Genomic DNA, 26,151 nt, shown 5'->3' on the forward strand with positions numbered 1-26,151 from the left:
AGTTAAACATATAATAATACGTACAAAAACAAAACAAAAAAATCAACAAAAGCTATAATACATACACAGATAAGTCAATTGGATTTTAAGTTGATGACACTTACTCATTGACAGTTGGTATTGTGTTACTTTCCTCCAAGGCCTTCTTGAGTTTGGTGCGCCACTTGAAAATATTTCTAAATAAAGTAAAAAGCAATAACAATTAACTGACAGGAGAGAAAAAATTAAACCTATTCGCCTTGAAAAAAAACCGATCCAAAATAAAACAAAGCAAAATAAATGAACACCCAAACCAAAAACATAACGAGTCATTAGAAATTGATTCATATATGGCAAAAATTGTAATTATGATTTGCTTTTAAGCCCCATTTTTATTACACCCTCACTTCTGGAGCAATTGAGATGATAAACTATCATTGGTAAATACTCAAGCTAACATCTGGAGCGTAGGAAATTTCACGTATTTGTTTTATCACACATCAAGTCTCTAACTACCAGTACCAACAAGATATGAAGTGAGTAGAAAAGTGCCAGAAGACAATAGAGAATAAAAAATTTTTTTCGCGGCGGTGGTGGGGTTTGAACCTGTGACCTTATTGGTACGACAACTCCGCCTGGCAGGTGAGAGCGTGGCTCTACCGTGTGAGCTATCCACGAACACAAAAATATTCGTTTCAAACCCAAAGTCATTTCTAGATCCCTCTCTCACCCACTTCTTGAGATCGCCGATTCGTTCGCCACCACCGCGAAGTAATTTTGACCAGCAGTTAAGCTTAATAGCCAATATTCTCATCACAAACATATAACATAGAAACGATTGAGACATTGAGTATGCTCCGGTGTATGGGGTGAATTTTAATTCAGAAAAGTGAGTGGAGCAGGCACTTATGTTGGTAACAACAAGATATGAAGTGAGTAGAAAAGTGCCAGAAGACAATAGAGAATAAAATTTTTTTCGCGGCGGTGGTGGGGTTTGAACCTGCGACCTTATTGGTACGACAACTCCGCCTGGCAGGTGAGAGCGTGGCTCTACCGTGTGAGCTATCCACGAACACAAAAATATTCGTTTCAAACCCAAAGTCATTTCTAGATCCCTCTCTCACCCACTTCTTGAGATCGCCGATTCGTTCGCCACCATCGCGAAGTAATTTTGACCAGCAGTTAAGCTTAATAGCCAATATTCTCATCACAAACATATAACATAGAAACGATTGAGACATTGAGTATGCTCCGGTGTATGGGGTGAATTTTTAATTCAGAACTACCAGTACATTTGATTGGAAATTCCTCCTCTGACACCAAAATCACGGATTTCTACGGATCCAAGGAAAGTCATCAGTGCTGCTTCTCTTTGTCTGGCACTGTTTCATAAACACCTTTTCAGATTTTTATCTTACACTAGTGCCTGCTCCCAAAATTGCTTAGTGTAGAACAGACGTTTAAATTAAGACCCAAAAACAACACACTTACTTTATCTCACTTTTGCCTAGAATCTTGATGTCTTTAAGACACTCCTTGATTTCTGTTGTAGTAAGGGGGTGGCTTTCAATTTCCTCAGAATCAAATTTTATCTGAAAATAAAGGTAGCATTAAGTACATGTTCTATCATATTAAGTCCAAGAGAGCAGAATGTTCTCTGCTATCTATTTTCATGGCTTTCAAAAATATATATTGGTCTTTAAAAAATATCCAAGTCACAAATACAGTTTTTCAGATCTTTAAATAATATGATTTTTGTTTTTTTGTTTACGAGTTAAATTGCACCTCCAGTAATATTAGGTCATTCTATGTCTTCAGCATAGAAAGGCTTATAAAAAATGAAAAAGATTGTAATAAAGATTAAAAAAGAAAAAAATCCAATAAAACAAACAGAAAGCTTTTTATTTCCAAACTCAGTAAGAATTTGGCTCCAAGCAAAATGTTTTAAGTCATTAGTGGATCAATTTACTTGGACAGGAAAAGACCTGTGAGTAGAAGTTTTTCAAAGTGCTGAGGCTCCAACAAAGTACATTCTATTAGTAAAAGTTGAATTGCAAGATTACAGTCACATATTATGTAGAGGGTTTTACAATTTGATTGGCGATGACAATCTGTAGACAAGTAAATTTAACCCCTTTATTTCTACTTGGCCCAAAGTTTGGCCGTAAAATGTCCAACCCGACATGTACTTATTTGTAGGTGTGAAAATCAAAATTGTTATGGTCCCATTGTTGTAAAGGAAATACTGTAAAACCAAATTACAATATCATCCATTAAAACAATGTTCGATCAAGCCCATAATTGTGTTCGATTATTAGACCTGAAAATATGTGCACATAGGTTAACCCGATGAGATAATTCATCATTAAGGGGAAGGTTGGCAGTGAAAACCAGTGATTTATATCAAAATCATCAATTTTTTCTTCTATCAATATTTCGATTCTTTGGTCAATTCTTAATAATATGAAACACACTCCATGCTCAAAAACATATTTTTACCCTGTGAAATCTGTGTTTATATAAGTTGAGGTAAGTGTTCTATCAGTGCTTGATGCAAATAAAAATGTATATTCACACCTTGGTAACACAACTGACACAGTATCGAATGCCACGAATTTTCATATCGATATGAAGATGCGTCTCTCCTTTGTCCGTCATAATCACCATGACCTTTCTTGTGGAAAATTTCCCCTCCAAAGGGTACATTCATAAACACACTATAATAGAAAAGAGTGTCACACATTTCATTCATAGTAAGCAACTTCCTTATAAGGAAACATCACATATGAGTTAGGTGTTGACTGCTCGCTCATTGGATTGTGTAAGAGTGCATGATCTGTGCTAGCTGTGTGATTGGCTGGTGCAGTTGCTAATCGGGGTCAGAGGTAGCATCCTTTTGTAAACAGTCAGTGGCTTTGTGATGTGTATTTTACTAATATTCAAGATAACTTTTATAATTTTATCATAGACTTTGCTACTATTTCAATCTGATTATTCTTGACACTGTTGCAATGGGTAAGAAGGGTGTTCGTTCACGACGATGCCAGCGCCATCAAACTCAAAATGCAAATGAGAATCTGCATAGTGTCATCTGGAGCAAATGCTCAAACTCAAAACAAATTTGCATCAGCAAAGAAAATGAGATTTTCCACACCAATCTCAATTTGTGAACTCAATCATGGTCCACAAAGTAGTACAGCCATTAGAAACTTTCTTGGACAGGAACAAAGTTATTTATCTGCTCCTCCCATGAAAAAGAGACAGCTGAAAAGAATTTCCACTAGACAACACATAAAAGAAAAACTGACAAAACTTCGTTCAATGTGAAAAAAAGTACAAACCAAGAGGGAACGAGAGATGAGAGTTCTTGAGGGAGGTCCAAGCTATGCTGCTGGTGCCTTTTAAACCCAAATTGTTAAAATGTAAGGATGTTTACCTGTTTATGTTGTTAACTTTGATATTAAATTGCCATTTTCTCAAAATACGATTTTATTCCATAAAAAAGTACAATTCGAAAAAAGTATTTTATGTAAATACTTGAAATTTACACCATACATTGATCTAGGTAAGACTAAGATTCTGTCACATTATTTTATGGATAAGAGTAAAAATATTTAAAAAAAAGATTTTTAAAATTCCAAATTTTATTTTTCACAATATTGTACATGACATTTTTCAAAAATAACATTTCAACAATATCGATAAAAAATGTGATAAAATCCTGTTTCAAACTGACCACGAAGTTTCGCGACAATACATAAATAGGTTTTTGAGAAATTTCACTTTGAAAATATGCCAAAAATCCAAGATGGCGGATGTTTATGTCCATTTCTTTGGCAACCAGAAATGATTTTCAAAAATCAACTGTGCATTCATCAATGGTGGTCCTATCCAAATGTATTGAGCAAAAGAAATTAATTCTTGGGTCATTATTGTGGATTTTTGTCTTCACTGCCGACCTTCCCCTTAAAAGTGGTCCTTGAGAGCAATCATTTAAAAAATAGAAAAGAATCCATGTATCCCTAAAACAAGTGTCAAAGACAGTATAAAAGGATAAACATTATAAAAAAATTAAAAAAAATTGATCATACCTCTGATGACTGAGCTAACAGGTTCATGAAATCAGGACTAGCTATAAACTTAGTGACTGAAAGAGAACTAAACAGTGTCTGGTCGCCCTCTGGATAACCTTCCCTGTGTCTGAAAAGAGAAAAGAAAAAAAAAAATTAAAGCAGAAAACTTGTTTGTTTTTTATAGGGTTCTACAAGGCTTGCAACACTACTTCTAGGTGATTGGTTGGAGTCGATTGGCCAGGACATGAGCTTTGCAAAAGCAAGAAGGTTAGGCCAAAAAAGCCTGAAATCCAATTCTTAACAAATTTTTTAAAAAGCCTGAAACTTATTTTGAAATGTGACCTATTGCCTCTAAATGGTATTATGTTGAGGTGATCTAATTTCTGGAAATACATTAAAATCCATTTCAAAAAGCCGGAAATCTTCAACACACGATCACCCCAGCTTGTCCTAAAACCTGTCCTTTCAAAAAAAAAAAAAAAAAAAAAAAGCCAAGACTTTTCCTCAGTACAATCCAATTATTACCCATTTCCCATTGTTTTCCTTCCATACAATGAAAAGAATGAAGAAAAACAAAACCCCCAGCTCAATTTTGGATGATGTGGGGGAACATGTATGTATATTTAATTTATCGGTCAGAGAATATTATAATCGTTAGCATTTTTAGATAATAGAACTTATATGCTCTGCCGTTCCTATCCCTGTGCTCTTCAAAATTCTTACCTGTGTCTCTTTGAAGGATGAACCAAATCAATGGCTAATTTCTTCTCCTCACTGACCTCTTTGAATACAAACTTTGGATTCAAAAACTTTGGGTCGATTTTGTCTGGGGCTATGAAGCTCTGACAAACCACAAATATTTCAGCAGACTCATTCCTAGAGGCCTGTGGCTTGGTAGCATGGACATTCTTGAAGAGTTGTTGGAAAACCCACATCAGTGAATCGTAATCTTTAGACCTGAAAATCTTGGTCACAAACCAACCACCTTTCCTCAAAAATTCTGTCGCCAATTTCAAGGCATACAGAGTGAGCTCAACTGAGGACAGAAATTTGAAAAATAAGTTAAAAACAAAAATTTTAAAAAAAAGAAAAGAAGACAATAATTATTGTAATCATACACGCCAGTTGCAATGAACAAATGAATTTGATAAATCTGCACTTGTCCTAAATGTATGATTATTAGATTTGATGTAGAAAAATCTTGTTCTGACATCAAATATAATTTTCTATTGCTACCACTGCTAGACCCTGGTCAATAATATCTATTAAGAAATTTTAAAAAGAAGCATTTGTAAAACACTGAGTCGTCTACACTTACCTTGCTGATATGCATCATTAAGCCAGTTTGTACCGACATTTGGAGCCCCGTCATTCAAAAATAAGTCAGCTTTAGCTGTGAGGAGCTCTTTCTTCAAAGCCTGACAAAAGAAAAGACATATCATTTAGTTGAAAAGCAATAACCTATGACCAGACAATAGGCACAAACAAGCATAAAAATTTTTATCATGAAATCAAACAAAATATTGACCACAACTCTTCATTAAAATAAATGCTGAGTTTAAGTTTTTGAAACAACTAATCCCAAACTCAAACAAAACAGGATTAATTTAAAAAAAGAAAAAGAAAAATGAAATTCACAATCCATTCATAAAAATAGTAACCCCTGACCTATTGATTAAAAATTCAAAAAGTGCAAAATCATCATCATCATTATAATAATAATAATAATAATAATAATATATACTTTATTCATTAAAAAAAAAATAAATGGAAATTCGTTTACAGACGATGCATGCATAAAAATGTATAAACACAAAGTTAAGAATCTATGGCGACAATGTATACATATATATGCAAATGCACAAAAATGTAAAAAATATACAACCAAGAACCAATAGCGACACTTTATATATTAATTTGATAAATTGAGATAGACCGCTAGTCTGAACTTGTGTGTGTATATTTAAAAAATAGTATTTAATTTAAATCACAGTTGCGCATTAAAAATTTGACCACCATGTGGCAAAAATGAATTAAGATGACGTGTTGTCTTTGTTTTTATAGATACAAGGCGACGGCTCCTCACGGAGAACTTAATATATTTGTGAAGGGGGTGATTGCCATCCTTCATAACTTTATCCATTTTATTTAAGAGAAAATCTCTTGAACAGTTCTTCCACATTGGAAATTGGGTGAGTATAACTCCTGGCTTTATCAATTATCCAATCAATTTTCTTAATGTCGCAAATACTGGCATTTCCACACCATGCTGTAATACAAAAAATAACAACGGTCTCCAAAACGGATCTATAAAAAAGGGCGCATAACGTTTTGTCTATGTCAAATTCTGAAAGTTTCCGAATAAAATACATTCTTTTGTTCAATTTAGAGGTAACAGCATCGGTTTGTAAATGCCACTGCAATTTATTGTCACTTAAAATACCCAAATATTTGTAAACCGAAACTTGCACAACAGCTTGATTGTTAACTTTGAGCAGACTGATGGAATTTGTGTTCTTTCTAAAATCAAAAATCATTTCTGTGGTTTCTCCTACATTTAATTTCAGGGAGTTATCTTCACACCAACCAACAAATCTGTTGATCTCATATCTGTATGCTGTTTCATCATATTTAAATATTAACCCTTGAAGGGCAGTGTCATCAGCAAATTTAAAAATTGGGACCAAGTCGCTTGTACAGTCATTTGTGTAAACTGTAAAGAGGCGAGGAGAGAGAACACACCCTTGAGGGGCTCCTGTATTAGTAATTATTTTATTAGATTTGTTTCCATTAATTTCTACAAATTGTACTCTCTCTAAAAGAAAATCTAAAATCCAGGAAATCAAATGGGGATTTATATTCAAACATTTCAGCTTTTCAACAAGTAAATGAGGCCGAATCGTTTTGAATGCTGAAGAAAAATTTTAAAAAGGAATTCTGCAATATGCCTTTAGTTTATCTAAATGACTGTAAATATTATTCAACAAAAGGTTAACGGCATCATCCGCACTTCTATTTGGTTGATAAGCAAATTGTAAGGGGTCAGATTGGGGACCAAACTGGAGATTAAGCTGTTTCAGTACAAGTCGTTAGAAACATTTCATAACAATAGATGTCAGGGCTACAGGTCTGAGATCATTCATACAAGAGACCTCGCCTTTCTTGGGGACAGGGACAATTTTCGATGTTTTCCAAATGACCGGAATACACGATTGTTGGATAGACATATTAAAAATAATGGTAAAAATATAACACAATTGCTCGTCACAATAACTTTCAATAACTGCCTCTAATGCCATCTGGCCAACACACTTTCCGTACATTTACACTCTCAAACTCTCTCCCCACTTGCCGCTCATCAAACACAATCTCATCTTCTTCTGTCACGTCATTTAATACAGTTGACCTAATTCTATTAATTTCATTTTCAAAATTACCATCATCAAAACGTGCGTAAAAATTGTTTAATTCATTGACGTCAACGTCACTGAATGAGTTGGATTTCCTTTTATTGTTGCTATGGTTGACGATCGTCTTCATTCCCTTCCACGTATCCTCAATAATCCCAGATCTTAAATCATCGTCTAATTTTGACTTATAATTAGCCTTGCATTTCTTTATTTCTCTCTTTATTTCCTCTTGTTTCGTTTTCAAACCTTTCCTATCTCCCTTGGTGTATCAATACTTCTTTTCATTCAAAAGTAATTTCATTCTTTTTGTGACCCAGGCTTTGTTGTTAGCATACATCACTATTTCTCTCTTTTCACATACCTTCTGCACACAAAACTCAATATAATCTGATACCCATTCATTCAATCCATTCACGTCACAACATGTATCAACAAACACACCCCAATCAGTACATTCAAAACAACCCTGTAATTCCAAGTTGGCCTTGCTATTTAGGACATCAATAGTCTTTTTCTCAGGTTTAAACTGTTTGTATACAGGCCTATAAAATGTCATCCGGGATAAAGGTAATTATAACCCAAAATAAGAAAAATAAATTTAAAAAAAAAAAAAAAAAGAAATCCCCCCCCCCCCCCCCCCCCACCAATTCCTGTCTTGGTTTAGCAGTTAAAGTAAAAGAAGGAAATAAAAATTAGAACCTGTCGACATTTTTCGGTTGTGATGTCCTCTTCCAAGGTTGTGACATTTTTTATGGGGGGTATTGGCACCAAATCAATACCTGAGAAAAATAACATAGCACATGAAAAAAAAATAGTTGTCAAGAATAATGTGAAGGCAATCATTTTTTATTGATCGTGAATGGAAATTTAGGAGAAACAAATTCTATCATTTTTATTTTTTAATTACTTCTTGTTAATTAAAATTCCAACTCCTATTCGTGTTACCGTAGGCACGAAAAGTTGGAGCTGAGAAAAATTGACAATAAAGTTTGTGCAGATTGAAGGTTGTCAAGGCATATGGGAAACTTTACAAACAAATTGGTATAAACACCACTAAAAAAAGTTTCAAGATGAAAACCCGTATTTACTTGATATACATTGTACATGATTTCAAATCTTATCAACAACAATTATTGCAATAAATACCTTTTGGATAAGATATAGATGTAATGAAATTGAAATCACTCAGCTCTTTGTTATTGTTTTTAAACAGCAATTTCAATTATAAGTTCTCACTAAATTCTATCAACCAGACTATAAACGTTTAAGGTTACATACAGTTTTGGAACGCTATATCCGACTGGTGGATGTTGAGTCTACTTAAAGCATAGCATCAATAGAGTGGTTATATTTATCCATATATATCCACTTCAGAGTAAATTAAAAAAAAATAATTGTAACATGACCTTATAACCTTCATGTCTTGTCCTACATGTCAAGTATTGCTGTTGGCTTGAGACCCAATGTAAAGTGTTTTGAGCACATTTAGTGGATAGTGTACTACATAAAAAGCTCAAATCTTACAAGATAACATTATTATTGAAAATAAAAATGACAAAGCTAAAAGCAATATTGATTATATTAAATTACCAATGATGTGGTTAGACATTGGAGCATTTTCTGCAGCAACTTGTAGCCAACCTCCAGGGGCAGCACAAAGATCAACGATGACATTGGACTTCTGAAGAAATTCAAACTTTCTGTTCAGCTGTATGAGTTTGAATGCTGCTCTGGATCTGTACCCTGGAAAAATCAGAAGTAAACAATGAGTGGGCAGTAAAAATAAATCAAGAAAGAGTAATTTTGTTTCCTTGAAGATATAGCTAGCCAGACATATAATCACAAGTAAATCACAAAATTTAGAGGGGGGGCGGCAGTTCCGGATAGCTCAGTTGGTAGAGCCCTTGCTTCATACACAGAGGGACCTATATTGATCCCAGGTGCAATTGAAAATTCTTTACGGACCCCCTTTCAATCAAGCAGTGGGTTGCTGTGTCTGTCAGATCTGGTGGTGAGCTCTATGTGACAAACTAGCATCCTATTAAAAGGGCAGCAAGCTATTGCTATTGTGTATTTAACATTATAGCAATTGAGATAAACTTCAGCTCCCAGGGCCTTAAGGACAGCTACAAAATCTTTGAATGATATTTGAGAACACTGTATGAAAAACTAGCAAGAACAATTAATTCTGAATTGTTAAGATGTAAACAACCCACAACTCAATTGTGTAAACTGAGCGGAAAACCATGGATCAATCAGGCATTTTAAGCCCAAAACAAAAGTCATTGATCGCTGGCAAAACAATTTTAAATTTACCCTACCGAGTTCAAGAGAAGAAGCCATTCATATATATATAGACCTGTAAATGAGCTCTATAAAAATTGACTGAAACTGAAACTCTTCGTAATTCGTTGTAGTGGTAAAATCCAAAGAATCAAAATGAAAGGTAAACAGCAAGCTCACTTGAGCAAAGCAATGGCAGAAAACTAATTTGCGCTGGAATTAATTAGGCTACTTACCATTGTTCTTTATAATTAGTTACCCAACCAGTGAAGAAACTAGAAATGGTCAACCAGTTAGTTTACAATATGAGGCAATCGAGATGGGCTTGTAGCAATCATTTAACTTTCGATTTGAAGGTGTCTACATAACGCACTTCCGGTGTTCGAATTTTTCTGTTTCATACTTTTACTGTCCTTCAAGTAAATGTGGTCAATTTTGGCTTAGATGAAACAGTGAAATTTATCGCTCAGCGGCTCAGTTAAAATTGGCTACCATTGGGAACACGACAGGTTTGGAAAGTGAAAAAATAATTTCACGAAGGCTGTGTGAAAATACACTGGGGTGTGTTCAGACATGGCAATTCTAAAAAGCGTCGCTTAGCATTGGCAATAAATCCATTGTTAATATAAACGGCCCATGAGCTATGTGTAGTGCTGTGGAACATTCCTAATTAACTTTACAGTCATTCGACTACGATTCATGAATTCTTTCTTTATTCAATTCTTTCTTCCCTGTTTTAAAATATTTGAACTTGACGAATTGACTGATTTCAGTTAATTGACTGAGAATTTAGAGGTCTATATATACCATATTTCTCTTCAGACCATTACACAATTAACAAACAAACAAAAAAAAATTAATAATTCTGTATGAACTAAAAAAGCAGGATTTTTAGCTTTGTTACTATGAATAATTACTTTATATATATATATAAATTCTGAGAAATTGCCAGCAGCATTGTCAATAAGGATTATACTGTATGTACTTAAATATTAATAATTATATGAAACACCTATCACAAGTCAACAATAACATATCTAAAATGTAAAAATTCAATGCATTAAGATTACCTGTTTCCTTTGCAAGATGATAAAATCGATCCTTTCTTGCCTTTCCAACTTTACCCTTTTTACCCATTGTAGACTTCAACTAAGCAATGCTATTAAAAAAAACAAAAAAAACCCAGAAAGAATTAGGCTACCTGAAATCACTGGGAGAAAAAACAATATAAAACAAAAATTCACTAACAAAATCAAAATCAATACACATTTTTTTTTACAGTTGATGCTTTGACATCATGCCATTAGGGAGAAAGAATTAGGCTACCTGAAATCACTGGGAGAAAAAACAATATAAAACAAAAATTCACTAACAAAATCAAAATCAATACACATTTTTTTTTACAGTTGATGCTTTGACATCATGCCATTAGGGATGTCAAGGCTTAACCCTATCAATGTGTAATAAAAATACAAGGAGTTATTAACTCAAGTTAATATGAAATGAAATAATGAAGAAAAAAAAAAAAGAAAATAAAAAAGAAAAGAAAAGGGGAGAGGATAAAGGGGAAAGGTGTGCGAGAGAGAGAGACAAAAAGAAGGAGAGAAAGAGATGGAGTGTATCTGTCGGTGGGCGTGTGCACGAAGGAGACATTTAACCGGAAGATGTCTAAAAGAATGACTCATTTTGACCAAGCATTGATAATTGTTTTTTTTACATGGGTAGGTTAGGCCAAAAAAGCCTGATCTCCATTTCCAACAAATTCAATTGAAATGTGACCTATTGCCTCAAAATGGTATTATGTTCAGGTGATCTAAATGCCAGAAGGCAAATAAAATTCATTTTATAAAGCTGGAAATCTTGCATCCACGTATGTATAGGCAGTTTAGTGAGCAGCAGCAGTGGGAGTCAAATTGTGACCCAAAAAGAAAGTTGTGCCTGAAAATTGGTGTCAGAGTTTAGGGGGGGGGGGGGGGGGGGGGGGGTTCAATTAAAGATGAATAACTTCGATATTAAGGGGAATATCGCAGATAATTTGGTATCATTATTTTCGTCTTTCAATTTCCTTTTAAATGGTGCCAAGTAACGAAAAATCCAACAAAAATTTCAGGAGTTATATGAAGTTAAAATTTGGCAATTTTCAAATGCGTTTATCTTTTAATCTACAGCGTGTGTTTTTAAAATAAAAACACTTGTTTTTAGAATAACAAATAACAAATAATAACATCAAAACTTTATTCACGCCAAATTTCAGGGCTCTATTCATATGCACAGACACTTTATAACTCTGCGCCGAATGCCATGTTTTCAATATCTCCTCACCGTGGCTGCCCAGCGATATCGATTATCATATCGATATTTCTTAATTTAGTTATTCATCATTTTAGATTTAGCCCACAATATTTTCAGTTCTATTATTTACTTTGTTTTTATTTTGAATTCATACTCTCCAACCTTTTTAATGTGTATTTTATAGTTTTTATTTTAAAAGTTCACATATTTCTTTTCTTTGTAAAATCTGATATTAATAATATCGATATTTTAAAAATACCAGTTGCTTTAATTTTATTTCATTTTGCCATCAAGTCATCAAGTTTAGATATATTTATAGTCACATTCACATTCAAAAGATCTTAATAATCATGGTAAGTAGTTCTATTAGTTATAAATCTTGGCAACCCACATAAAATGAGAGAGATGGGAGAGAGAGAGAGAGAGAGAGAGAGAGAGGGGGGGGGGATAAAATTATGCTAATAGTCAGTTGATGGTATTAAACCCAAAGTGGTTTAGCAGAATTCTTAAAAGCCAGAACTGTCCTTTCAAGATAAACTGCCGTTGTGTGAATCCTTTTCAATTTGTGTGAACTTTTTCATTCTGCCATTTTATTTGTGAAATTAAATTGCCAGAGGTAAAAATAAACTCATTCTGTCATTACGCAACATTTTAAATATTTTCATTTAAGGTCTGTCTCAAACCCTTCTTTATTCTATGTATTAAATCAAAGAGGGGAATTATTTGCAATTGTTTCAGTGAGATATTGGGGATAAATCCAAAATTATGTTTCTTATGTCTAGCCGATTTTAAAATTATGTAACATTGGCGTAATATATATTATGTAATAATGTGTTATTTTGAAATTTGTATTTGCCTCTTTATTAATGTAATTGCATTGTCCTCGATAAGATGAATATTTTGGTATACAATTTGTTAATAAGAACTCCATATTGACTGTGTTAACCATTTTTTCTATTGACGGCATGCAATTTCGGTCACAACTTTCCAATGGTAACTTTGGGGTAAAAATCAGTCTGAATTTCAGACTTTGACTTTGAACGGCCGTAACTACATTATCTAATCAAGATAGAAACACAATTCAAACTGTTTTGTAATCAATGATGCCAGCTCTTTTATGTGACATTAGTTTCAAATTTGTGAGTTACATTTAGAATTTTCGATAAACTCCCTAGTATGTACTGACTTTTATTAAGCTGTCAACAGCCTTTAAATCTAAAATCTCTAAATCTAAATTTACTCCCAATGCCACACATTCATATATCCACAGATTTATCAGTGTCAATCACTGATGAATGGAATGGTCCTAATGTCGAATTAAGTGGCAAAAATGTTGAGCCTTGAATATTTAGTGAAAAGCTGGATGAGATGTCATGTCAAATTTCAGAAGATATCTCAAAGAAATTGTAATTAGTAAATGAAAATGTAGTGATTTTATGCACCTCCATTGACGGTGCATCTTAACGGATCGTTTTTATACACCTCCGTCACGCATGCGCATCCCACTAGGGAGTTTAATAGAAATTCTTTTTTTTTTTTTTTGTTTTTTTTGTTTGTTGCTTTAGGTCTCTTCCAACACAATTGAGGTTATATGAGAGACCGCTGAAACAAAAAAAACAAGCAATCTAACAAAAATAGTACAAATGTAAATCAAAATCGTAACCTAAAGATATCATAAGCTAAATTATAAATAACCAAGAACAAACAGGCAGAAGATTTACAGAAAAAAAAAAAATATCCCCTGTCAAAAATACAATCACAAACCAAAGAAGCAGGATAGGCTAGTAAAGAGAAGAAGAAACGACATCACTATCGGATCGTACACCCATGCGAACATCATAGGTATACGATTCAAGGGTGATGCTCCCATCCAACCACCCGCCTAAATGTAACTCACACACTTGAAACCAATGTCATATGAAAGGGCTGGCAACACAGATTACAAAACAGTTTGAATTTTGTTTCAATCTCGGTTAGAAATGTAGTTACGGCAGTTCAAAGTCTGAAATTTTAGACCAATTTTTACCCCAAAATTACCACTGCAGGTTGTGACCGAAATCGCGTGATGTTAATAAATTAATGGTTAAAACAGTCAATATGGAGTTCTTATCATATATTGTATACCAAAATGTTTGTTTTATCGAGGACAATGCATTTACATGAATAAAGAGGAAGATAAACATTTCAAATTAACACATTATTACATAATATGACGCAAATGTTACATAATTAAAAGACGTAAGAAACAATTTGCTTATCACTTTTGGATTTATCTCGAATATCTGGCTGAAACAATTGCAAATAGTTCCCCTCTTTGATTTAATACATAGAGAATAAAAAAGGGTTTGAGAGTATTTAAATGAAAAGATATAAACATGTTGTGTAATGACATAATGAGTTTATTTTTACCTCTGGCAATTTAACTGCATATAAATAAAATGGTAGATTGAAAAAGTTCAAATAAATTGAAATGGATTCTCTATTTTAATTAGAAGGAAAGTTCTGGCTTTTAATACTTAAAAAAATTATGTTGCTATTACATCATTTGAACTGACAATTTAATATAATTTTATCCCCCCCCCTCCTTTCTCTCTCAATGTGTAGGGGTGTCAAAATGTATAACTAGTAGAACTTCTTACCATAATAATTATTAAGGCTAAGGCCTTTATAATATAGATATCTAAACATATGGGAAAGAAACTTGATGACTTGATGGCAAAATAAAATTAAATCAAAGCAATTGGTATTTTTAAAATATCGATATTATTAATTTCGAATTTCACAAAGAGAAGAAATATACAAACTTTTAAAACAAAAACCACAAAATGCCCATTAAAAAAAAGTTGGAAAGTAAGTATTCAAAATAAAAATAAAGTAAATAATAGTACTGAATATATTATGGACTAAATTTAAAATAATACAAAACTAAATTTAAAATATCGATATCGTCGGGCAGCCATGATGAGAAAATAATGTAAACATGGCATTTCGGCGCAGAGTTCAAAAGTGTCTGCGCATAGATATAGAGCCCTGAAATTTGGCATGAATAAAGTTTAGATGTTATTCTAAAAACAAGTATTTTTGTTTTAAAAACACACGCGGTAAATAAAAAAATAAATGCATTTGAAAATTGACAAATTTTAACTTCATATAACTTCTGGAATTTTTAATGGATTTTTCCTTGGCAACATTGAAAAAGAAAATTGAAAGACGAAAATGATGATACCAAAAGATCTGCGATATTCCTCTTTATAACGAAGTTATGCATCTTTAATTGAACCTCCCAAAATGCGAACGGCAATTTCCAGACACAACTTTCCTATGGGTGAGTTGGGTCACAATTTGACTGCCACTGCTGCTGCTCACTAAACTGCCTAATCCCAAACAATTTCATCAGCGATATTGTATTTCTGTATTAGGACATGGCAAAAGTTATATTATGACATCTGTAGTATGTTTTTGTTAATAAATTTATATAAAAATAATAATAATTTAAAAAATTGAAATATAAAACCAGAAAACAGAAGTTGAATTGAAGGTAAAGTAATGATTTAGAAAGATTAAATGTGATGAACAGTCAGGTGGCTCCGTAGCGCAGTGGACAAGCTGTCGGACTCTAACCCTGAAAGTACCGGGTTCTATTCCCATTGTAGACATTTTAAATTTTAAAAAAATTTACTTTATTGAGAAAGACAACATTTTTGTTTGTTTTTTTTTTCTTTCTTTTTTTTTTTCAAAATCTTTTTTATCATGTTTTTAAAAACGTAGTGTTTTTATGCACCTCCGTTGACGGTGAATCTTAACGGATCGTTTTTATACACCTCCGTCATGCATGCGCATCCCACCCAAATTCATCAGCGATATTGTGTTTCTGTATTTGGACATGGCGAAAGTTATATTGTGACATCTGTAGGATGTTTTTGTTAATAAATTTATAAAAAAATAATAATATAAAAAATCGAAATATGAAACCAGAAAATAGAAGTTGCATTGAAGGTAAAACAATCTTTTAGAAAGACCTCATTAAATGGGATGAACAGTCAGGTGGCTCCGTAGCGCAGTGGTCAAGCTGTCAGACTCTAACCTTGAAAGTACCGGGTTCGATTCCCATTGTAGACATATTTTAAAAAAAAAAAATTTACTTTATTTTTGTTTGATTTTTTTCCTTTCTTTTCTTTTTCAAAAACTTTTTATCATGTTTTTAAAACTTCGATTTTAATTTTCTAAAATTATATATTTATTTGAGATCAGTATTTGTGTGCCATGTTTCTTTTTACTTTTGATTTTTTAAAATTATAGTTATTATTCTTTAATTTATTATTATCATGGTATTTATAAACGTACATTGGTAATCACGGGACCGTAATCACCACTAAGCCTAAGCCTAAGCAGCATGCTAAACTACAATCTAAAACTATTTAAACCTCATACTCATGGACGTATGCAGAAACATTTTCATTAATTTACCATCACCGCCAACAGAGGTGCATAAAAACGGTGCGTTTTTGTACACCTCCAATGGAGGTTTATAAATACGGTGCGTTTTTGTACACCTCCAACGGAGGTGCATAAAAACGCCACCAAATGAAGGTGAAAATGAAAATGAATGTGTGAAGTGAAATCCCATGATTCATATTTCAACTTCAACAAAGTCTGTTATCATTAGCATTGGAACTTTTAAAAATCAAACGTAATACCTGTCATAAAAAAGGAAAATATCACCGAAATTCTACTTCATATAAGTTTTGTTTAGCAGTTTACAATGTAACGTAAACAACAAACAAGCATGGAAATAAGAAGTGAAATTGAAAGTAGAGAAAGAGAGAGGAACAATCCGGATATTTTCGAAGTCGACTATTTTGTAATGGTTTTTTTTTATCAATATATTTTTCATTCATTAATGTTTGCCTGATCTCGATCAATTAAAAAAATATTCGAAATTATTTTATGGTAGTTAAATGTGTCAAAACGCTATTTAATGTTTTTACTTTCTATGAAAACATATTTCATTGTAACAAATCGTATTCGATCATTATATTAAAAAAAAAAACAACTGTGAGAAACTTTTAGATGACACCACTCCCAATTCTATAACGCCCACATTCTGTTTCCTTTTCGCCAATTTCCGATCTGTAAACTTCCGGTTTTGTTATCGTTCGTTTCAATGGTGAAAAATTAGAGACATGCTGTTCTAAACATTTCGCCGGGTGGATACAGTTCTTTTGTTCTTGATAAAACAACAGAAAACTAAAGGTATCTTACAAATTTGTCGGTAAGAATATATAGGTTTATTTTCAATATTCTAATGTGAGTAGTATTAACATAAAACAGTAGGAAGTTGTTCGTCTTCCCCTTACCAACTTACATTGTTGGTGGCGGCGATGTCGGTGACGGTGGAATAAACAAACAATATGTATCCGACAGATGGCACAAGTGTACTGTATTTGCTAGTCTAATTTAAGTTATATGCAGACTTGAATAATTCAGTGCAAAGTTGTAGCTCACTTATATAGATTCTTTCGTTTCACTCAGTTGCCCCTCCCTCCACATCACTACTCACCCTCACACTCACTCTCAAAATCTCAATTTCTCCATTACTTTTTCCTTCTTGAGTCTCATTCTCATAATTTTAGAAATTATTTTGTCTGTGATGTAATAAAATTTATTCGGTTGTGGTATTTGATATTTAAATTCGTTCTATAGGCTATAACATAGGCTGATTTTTTTTATTAAATTAAAAAAAAAAATCTCTATCAGTCACCGCCAGAGTAGGCAGTTTAATGAGCAGCAGCAGTTCGAGTCAAATTGTGACCCACCTCGGCCATAAGAAAGTTGTGACTGGAAATTTCGCTTTTAGGGGGGTTCAATTAAAGATGCATAACTTCGTTATTAAGATGAATATCGATGATATTTTGGTATCATTATTTTCGTCTTTCAATTTCAATTTCCTTTTAAATGGTGCCGAGTAACGAAAAATCCATCAAAAATTTCAGAAGTTATATTCAGAGGCAACCAACAAACTTTTGTAATCTTTTTTTGCCAAAAATTTGGCCTGTATGCATAAAATATGGGGTGTGCATTTGAATTTTTATTTTATTTTAAAAGTATAATTATCAACTTAGATGTCGAGTTGTTTAAGAAGCAAGATGCTATCTTATGATTGCAGTGAATGTGTCTATTTTATGAGAATATTAGTAGCGGATTTCGTTTGAGTTTGGGTTTGATCAATGTACTCTTTACTTTTCCTTCTTTTTAACAAATGGTCACTATTACAACTGATTGTTTCAATTCCTCTCCAGCAATATGTCTCGTTTTTTCCGAGCTGGCTCTGACAGTGAAAGTGAGTCCGAATCAAGTGATGACGGAATCCAGGATGTGCGTACCTCTGCCCCAACAAGGTACTTGATTGCTTTTTGATGATATTTTTGTACTGCTTGTTTTGAAAATTCTCAGCTGTGTTTTTCCTGACTGGTAACTGTGTGGCTAGATGGTACAGTGTCTCATCTTGTCACAAAAGTTAGAAAAATCAAAACAAACATGAGCAGTTATATAGCGCAATATCCACTAAACATGCTCAAATCGCTTTACAAAAGAATGCTAAGCATGTTCAGTAGCAGGCTGTGTGACACTGATTGAGGGAACCTCTGGACCCAATGTTGTATAGTTGTATAAGGCTTTTGTCATATATTACTCCACTCAACTCAGATATGAATGAGTATTTGGCTAAAGGCAGTGATGGATATTTTAAGTTTTAAAAGGGTGCCTAACAGGTGACTGGTACTGTATGAAGTGGAGATTGTTCCATATGGCCTGTTGGGGGGGGTGAAATGCAGAAGAACAGAAAAGGAAAAATCACTGTACAGTGATGCCAAAAATCCGGGCTCTGGGCAACTTCCGTCAAATTCCGTTGAGGCCAATTTGTTCCAAGGAAACCCCCCCCCCCCTTCCGACCAGCACATCATCCTCATTGCCATTAGTATAGACCTATAAATTCTCAGTCAATTTGTCAAATTCAAATATTTAAAAAAAAGGAAAGAAAGAAGTGAAGAAAGATAGAATTCACAAATCGTATAAAAAGCAGTAAAATGCGAATGCCGGAGGTAATATCTCTGGTAGATGATAATGGGAGACACCTTTAAATCGAAAGTTAGATTAGGATAGATTGCTACAAGCACATTTCGATTGCCTCACGTTGTAAACAAACTGGTTGACCGTTTCTTCACTGATTGGGTACCTGCTTATAAGGAACAATGGTAAGTAGCCTAATTAATTCCCGTGAAAATCAGGACGTTTTCTGCCATTGTTTTGCTCAAGCCCAAGCGAGCTAGCTGTTTTGTGGCGATTTACATTCATTTCGATTCTTTGAATTTTTCCGCTACGCCTGCCAAAAATTCTTCATTGTGATGATAATTCACTTACTTAATAATTCAGTGTATTGGCCAGAAGTCATATTTATTTAAGTTTTTTTTTCTACCATTGACTGATTGAAAATCAAGTTTGCTCATTGCTACATTATTCTAATGTTCTCACAATGCCTGAGCTGTTCGTGGATCGCAATTCAGACTTGTCGAGCATCGATAAAGATGTGAGGAATAAATTCAATTGATCATGGCTAGAAGTTAAAGATCATATTGGTGATTATATGACTTTGATGAAGTCATCTTTACCTATATGAATGGCATGCTTATTTAGCATTCCTTCTACATCAAAGTATGGCAGTCATACTTCCAGTAATAATAACACCCACTATTTTAATGTATTGTATTTATCACTCCCCTCTCCAATGATGCCCTTATTTAAAAAAAAAATAATTGACTCTTCAGTTTGTCGAAGAGTTTTCAGTCAATTTTGTAGAGCTCATTTACAGGTCTATTAGTATTACAACCATCATCACTACCACTACTACTGCAACCACCACCACATCATCATCAGTACCACAACTACTACTGCAACCACCACCACCACATCATCATTACTACCAGTACCACAACTACCATCACCATTACAACCACCACCACCACATCATCATCACTACCACTACTACTACAACCACGACACCACATTATCACTACCACTACTACTACAACCACACCATATCATCACTGCAACTACAACTACCACTACTACATCATCACTACCGCTAATACTACAACCACCAGCATCACATCACTACTACTACAACCATCATCACCACCACCACATCATCACTACTACTACTATTGCAACCATCACCACCACATCATCATCATCACGACCACTACTACTACAACCACCACCACCACATCGTCATTACCACTACACAACATCATCATCATCACTATCACTACTACTACAACCACCACTACCACATCATCATCACTACCATTTGTACAACCGCCATCACAACCACATCATCATCACTACCACTACTACTACAACCACCACAACCACATCGTCATCACTACCACAACTACTACTATGCTACTGCTACAACCACTACTACTACTACTACTACTACTACTACTAAAACTAAAACCTCCACTACAACATCATCATCACTACCACTACAACTACCAGCACCACATTAATTATCAAGACCACTACTACCACAATACAACCACCACCACCACATCATCACTACAACCACCACCACCTCCACATCACTACAACCACCACCACCTCCACATCTTCATTACCATTACTACTACTACAATCACCACCACATCATCATCACTACCACTACTACTACAACAACCACCACTACCACATCATCATCACTAACACTACTACTTCAACCACCACCACCACCATATCTTCATCACTATCACTACTACTACAACCACCACCACCACATCATCATCGCGGGTGGTTGGATGGGAGCATCACCCTTGAATCATATACCTATGATGTTCGCATGGGTGTACGATCCGATAGTGATGTCGTTTCTTCTTCTCTTTACTAGCCTATCCTGTGTCTTTGGTTTGTGATTGTATTTTTGACAGGGGATATTTTTTTTCTGTAAATCTTCTGCCTGTTTGTTCTTGGTTATTTATAATTTAGCTTATGATATCTTTAGGTTATGATTTTGATTTACATTTGTACTATTTTTGTTAGATTGCTTGTTTTTTTTTTTGTTTCAGTGGTCTCTCATATAACCTCAATTGTGTTGGAAGAGACCTAAAGCAACAAACAAACAAACAAAAACATCATCATCATTACCACCACTACCTCAACCACCACCACCATATCATCATCACTACCACTACTATTACAACACCAACCATTATCACATCTTCATCATCATTATTACTACAACCACTAACACCACATCATTCTCATTACCACCAGAACTACAATCTCTACCATTGGGTTTTGGCACTTTGCTTCATTTAAAATAAGGAAACTTTGGGATTGTATTTGGCAATGTGTTTATGTATCATAGTATAATTCTAATCAGTTATCTATTTAGAACTATACAATATGTAAACACAATCGTTCCAATTCCTTTTTCTTGTGTGCTGAAATTCCTCTTTCGGCATTGAAATTACTACGAGTGGTGTCTGAAAGTTGGCGTCTCTGACTATAAGTAGCTTTACAAATTATTATTTTGCTTTCAGCGTGATCAAAATACTCTCAAATGTCCTAAATATAGGTTCTCTGGTTTCAAATATTCCTTTTTAATAAGATGTGTTGAGTCAAAGACGCATATAAAGTTCTGCAGCTGGAGTAAAAAAAAATTTGTAGTTTACTGTTTCATAGCACTAGGCAGGTTATTGTGGAGTACATTGAGCATGGTAAAAATCTGGAGATGTGCTCCATAGATGTCAATACAGTCCAAGCTGGTATTGGGGACGCCGCTTTATACCGTTTCCAATTCCCAGTCGCTTAATGGGTACGAAATTTGACAATGACCGTTCCCATAAAAGAGCATTTTCGTTGTTTCCAATCATTTAATGGTTCTTAAAATACAAACTAGTCTAGCGGGACGGTCACGCTCAACCGGGTGTGTGGTCATATTGTTCATCACAGAGGAGTGGACAATATAATTTACCGGTATCCCCTGTTAGTGTCTATTACGACAGGCAATGGGGTGTGTGGTTGATCTGTTTGTCATAGTAATCACATAAATGTAAACAATAGAATTTACCTGTATCCTTTGTCAGTATCATTGACTGCCGTCGTCACGTTCATGGCCATGGTGGATCACTGATCAGTGGTGCAATGGGTAATGAATGATAGCTAGTTCACGGCTGTCACCACCAAATGGTTTGTTTGTTCAATGAGATTTATGAGTAGACAGTGTATTCCCAATCCGTTGCTTACTTATTCAACCGTTATGTGTGGCATATTTGATGTTTTGTGCAGTTAGATTTGCCTCTCATTGTTAAATCAGATTAGCGGTCATGTGGTCGCTGAAGTAACCCAAAATAGGCGTGAAACAAGTCTCCCTGATTACCATTTGGACTATTTTAAATCTGAAAAATTGTCCAAGTTTATGACCATCACTTAATTGGGACGATTTGTTGAGAATCGAGCCGTCACAATCAATCGGTTTGGACTGTATTTATTTATAACTAATAGCATGATTCTTTGCTGAATGTTGAATTGTTTTAAAATAGATAGTGTTTCAACAATGACTAATAAGTTGATTTCAAAAAATTTTATTTTCATTTTTCCCTGTTACTTCCAATGGCTCATCGTTACATCTTTTGGATTTGAATTAACTTGTATATTCTCTCAATTCAATTTTCAGAGCTGTCTTTCAGTTCAGTGATGATGAAGAGGAAACAAGACGTGTGGTGAGGAGTGAAAAGGACAAACGGTGGGTTTCCTTTAAAATGTATTTTATGAGAGAAATTATTGTGGCTTATGATTTATAGTAATATTTTAATTTAGTCCGTTCTCCCTTTCTATGGGATGAGTGCTTAATGTGAGAAGAGACTTACCTTTTTTATGAGATAATTACTTCATGAGAGTGAAATATGATAAATACAAAAAGAATGCGTGACTGAAACTACACTTTGATTTTTTAATTTTTCCATAAAGTGATTAATTCAGGTGTATTGTGTGCAGTGAAAGATAAGGGGTAGATGAAGAATTTACAGTTAGAGGTGAGAAATGGATGAATTTGACTTATTATTTCTAGGGCCCTTGGGTCCTGGTGAGGCATAGGCCATCAGCAATCTTTCTACTTTCAACTCTCTCCTTTACTAGCTTTCTCCAGGTGGTTTCATGTCCCTCACTTTTCACGTAGAGCTTCATCTAAAGTCATAGTAATAATTAGCTTTAGTTTGAACGACATTAAATATTTTGAAAGAGACTAGGACTCAATTCTCATATATTGATTACTTCTTTTACTTGCCGCACATCTATTTTTATTAATTAGATTTTCCCGTTCTCTATTTGTCACAGTTTTGACGAGTTGAGGGAAGCCATCCGGCCATGGAAAATTCACAAGAAGATAAAAGACTTTGCAAGTATTTTAACAGGTATTCTTTTCCTGCATTATCTTTTACTTTGAAGAAAAAGTTGGTCTATAACTTGCAAAACTTCATGGTTTTTCATTAACTGGAGTTAAGGTAAGGTAATTGTAGCATCTAACATTTAGTCTCACCAAATTCTATTCATCGTTCTGGATTCAGTAACTTTGGTTGCCTTCCATTTATCATTATGATTTCCCATTTTAATAATACTGCACACTTATATAGCACCAACATCTCATCCAATATGGGCTCTAAGCGCTTTACAAAGGGTCTCTAGCCTACAATAACACATAACATGTAGAACGAGACATGACATCTGTTGGGCAATATTACAGTTTATTCAGACAGACACGATGCTGTTAATGGCCAGGTACTCATTTTACACCTGAGTACAGTGAGAAAAGAGTCTTTTCCAAGGACTCAACTATGTGCTGAGTGAGGCTCGAACCCACGACCTTTCGATTGGAAAGCGAGTGTCATGCCACAAGACCACATAGCCGCTTTTTTTTTTTTTTTTTTTCTTTTTGCGAGGGGAGGGGTAAAATGGCATTTTGGACCATTTATTTTTCTAATCATATTTGAGTGGGGTAGGTTTTGGAATGATATTTATTTGTACTTGGGACTGTGACTATCTAATGTTTCATACTTTGTGTGTTGTCAGATTTTGAAAATCTTTGCAAAGCGTTTGAAAAGGCAAGGAGAGTGGTGGATGCTGAGGGTGTGCCACGGTTTTATATCCGTACATTGGTGGAACTTGAAGATTTTGTCACTGAGGTTTGTTCTCTTCTTATTCACTTCCTTTTTTAAAAATTCATTATCCGTCTTTAATATTTAACCTTCTTTTTAATTTCTTAGTTCTGATATGTCTTGTAAATAAAATGGATCCCTTTAAAGTCTAGATATCGCAGTGGTGCAGATAGGTGGGCTTTGGGTTGGATTCTTAAAAATTCCATCATAAAATAATTTGATAATCGACACAGTCGTTTGGGGACACAGCACCCAAAATAGTGCTGATACTGAACATTTAACAAAAAGCCCCGGTTTCTGTGATCTAGCCTGAACGACGGTACCACTGGCTGATTACAAGACATAAAGCTGTCACTGGGTAATTAATTATCGCTGAGGCGATTGAGTAAGGGGAGATCACTGAGTAGCAAAATTATGCATAAAACATGCATTTTAAACTTATTCTGTGACTAAATGTTCAAATTATGAGTCAGTTTTTCTTCAGTTTACTTAAAGATCCATCTTGCTTCTTTTAAACTGCTTTTAAATGAAGAAATTTCATCCAGAAATAAATTATTACGGTATGAAATAAAAAGGCACCTAAAATTTAGAATTTTACCAAAAGTACATTGAGTAAAATATTAATTGTATTTAAATGTCACCGTACAGGTTTGATTTTTTTACGTTATGTGGTAGCTAACATGTTCTATTTTCTCATAGTGAAAACAGAATTGCCATTTAAGCGACGGTTATTGAGTGAAAACAGTTAAAATCCTTAAAAGTGAAAGAATGTTATGTTATTGAGTTACTGACAAAGTTAATAATTTGAATTATGTCCTTATATTGTTTTGTGTAATCCGTAGCAGTCTTTTAAAACCATAAATATCATAAAGCCAATGTTTATCATGGGTTCTCTATCATTTAAAGGACACCAACAATTGCCTCTTAATCTTTAGATAGGACTGTGGTATATATCTCAAGTAATAGCTGATCAAACAATACCAGCTATCAAATCCTGCTCTATGGACAAAATAATTTTTTAAAATCCATCTTTACTGCATCTGCGATAAATATTGGTACTTATAATTGTAAGCCTAATACTATGTCTTTATCCAAGTTAATAATAGTCGAATTCCACAGTGATATTTCCGCTCGTTGTCCTGTTGACATTTTTCTATACTAAATGAATTACCGGTGATGTGGAGAATATTTCTGGCCCAAACCCTCAAACCCCCGCATCAACTATAGACTAATAATAATAATACACATTTATATAGCGCTCATTCTCGTGTAAAACACAAGCTCTGGGCACTTTACAATATAAATTATCAATTTTAAGTGATAAAAAAAAAAAATAATAATTCATAGCCAAATCAAGGATTCATAGAGTCAATAAAAACAAATACAGTAAAAATGTGTCTTGAGATTCTTTTTAAAGGTAGGTAAAGACTTACACTCCCTCAGACCACGTGGTAGTTCATTCCAAATCTTGGGGCCGAAACAAGCAAACGATCTATCGCCAAATTTTGTTCTTGATCTTTTTTTCCGAAATTACATGATCTTAAAGTGTAATTTTCAAATTTACACATGACCACGTGATCTGTGAGATATGCTGGTGCTATACCAGTCAAACACTTATAAATAAGACACGCTGCTTTGTAATATGTGTGCTTTTCAATGGGCAACCAGTGGAGAGAGGTCAACGAAGGGGTTGCATGATCAAATAGACTAGTGTCCGATCCAGAGGGTAACTAGTGATTTCTATCGTAATACTACAGAAACAAGTATAAACTCCGACTCATGTACTTAGTGGCTTTTAGTGACTACTATTTGTCTATGTGAATCGAAAAGAAACTCGAATCTCTTGTGTGCTAAAGTAATATATGGAAAGAATTTCACATGTAAAACGCTTCTCAAAGACAAGCA

General features: G+C 34.1%; 2 protein-coding genes across 5 annotated transcripts in view; one reads left to right on the top strand and one right to left on the bottom strand.

The window, feature by feature from the left end:
* LOC144967586 (pre-rRNA 2'-O-ribose RNA methyltransferase FTSJ3-like) overlaps positions 1 to 16,903 on the bottom strand; it is a 32,223-nt gene extending 15,320 nt beyond the window's left edge. The window contains exons 1-9 of the mRNA XM_078905042.1: positions 16,735 to 16,903; positions 10,816 to 10,904; positions 9,053 to 9,205; positions 8,162 to 8,241; positions 5,371 to 5,470; positions 4,776 to 5,088; positions 4,071 to 4,179; positions 1,471 to 1,571; positions 105 to 176 (exon numbers count right to left, since the gene is read on the bottom strand). Coding sequence (XP_078761168.1) covers positions 105 to 176; positions 1,471 to 1,571; positions 4,071 to 4,179; positions 4,776 to 5,088; positions 5,371 to 5,470; positions 8,162 to 8,241; positions 9,053 to 9,205; positions 10,816 to 10,882 — 995 coding nt within the window. The 5' untranslated portion in view covers positions 10,883 to 10,904; positions 16,735 to 16,903. The remainder of the gene's footprint in view (positions 1 to 104; positions 177 to 1,470; positions 1,572 to 4,070; positions 4,180 to 4,775; positions 5,089 to 5,370; positions 5,471 to 8,161; positions 8,242 to 9,052; positions 9,206 to 10,815; positions 10,905 to 16,734) is intronic.
* Positions 16,904 to 17,115: 212 nt separating this feature from the next.
* Positions 17,116 to 26,151, top strand: part of LOC144967587 (eukaryotic translation initiation factor 3 subunit C-like) — a 38,816-nt gene continuing 29,780 nt past the window's right edge. For 2 of the 4 annotated variants that reach the window (XM_078905043.1, XM_078905046.1), the window contains exons 1-5: positions 17,116 to 17,290; positions 18,337 to 18,435; positions 22,770 to 22,838; positions 23,429 to 23,505; positions 24,161 to 24,273. In XM_078905043.1, coding sequence (XP_078761169.1) covers positions 18,341 to 18,435; positions 22,770 to 22,838; positions 23,429 to 23,505; positions 24,161 to 24,273 — 354 coding nt within the window. In that variant the 5' untranslated portion in view covers positions 17,116 to 17,290; positions 18,337 to 18,340. Of the gene's footprint in view, positions 17,310 to 18,336; positions 18,436 to 22,769; positions 22,839 to 23,428; positions 23,506 to 24,160; positions 24,274 to 26,151 lie in introns of all 4 variants that reach the window. The other 2 variants (XM_078905047.1, XM_078905044.1) reach the window with 2 other exon arrangements.

The sequence above is a fragment of the Berghia stephanieae genome, chromosome 3 (assembly GCF_034508935.2).
Source record: "Berghia stephanieae isolate SIO BIC M18660-M18661 chromosome 3, UCSD_Bste_1.3, whole genome shotgun sequence".
NCBI classification, from domain to species: domain Eukaryota; kingdom Metazoa; phylum Mollusca; class Gastropoda; order Nudibranchia; family Aeolidiidae; genus Berghia; species Berghia stephanieae.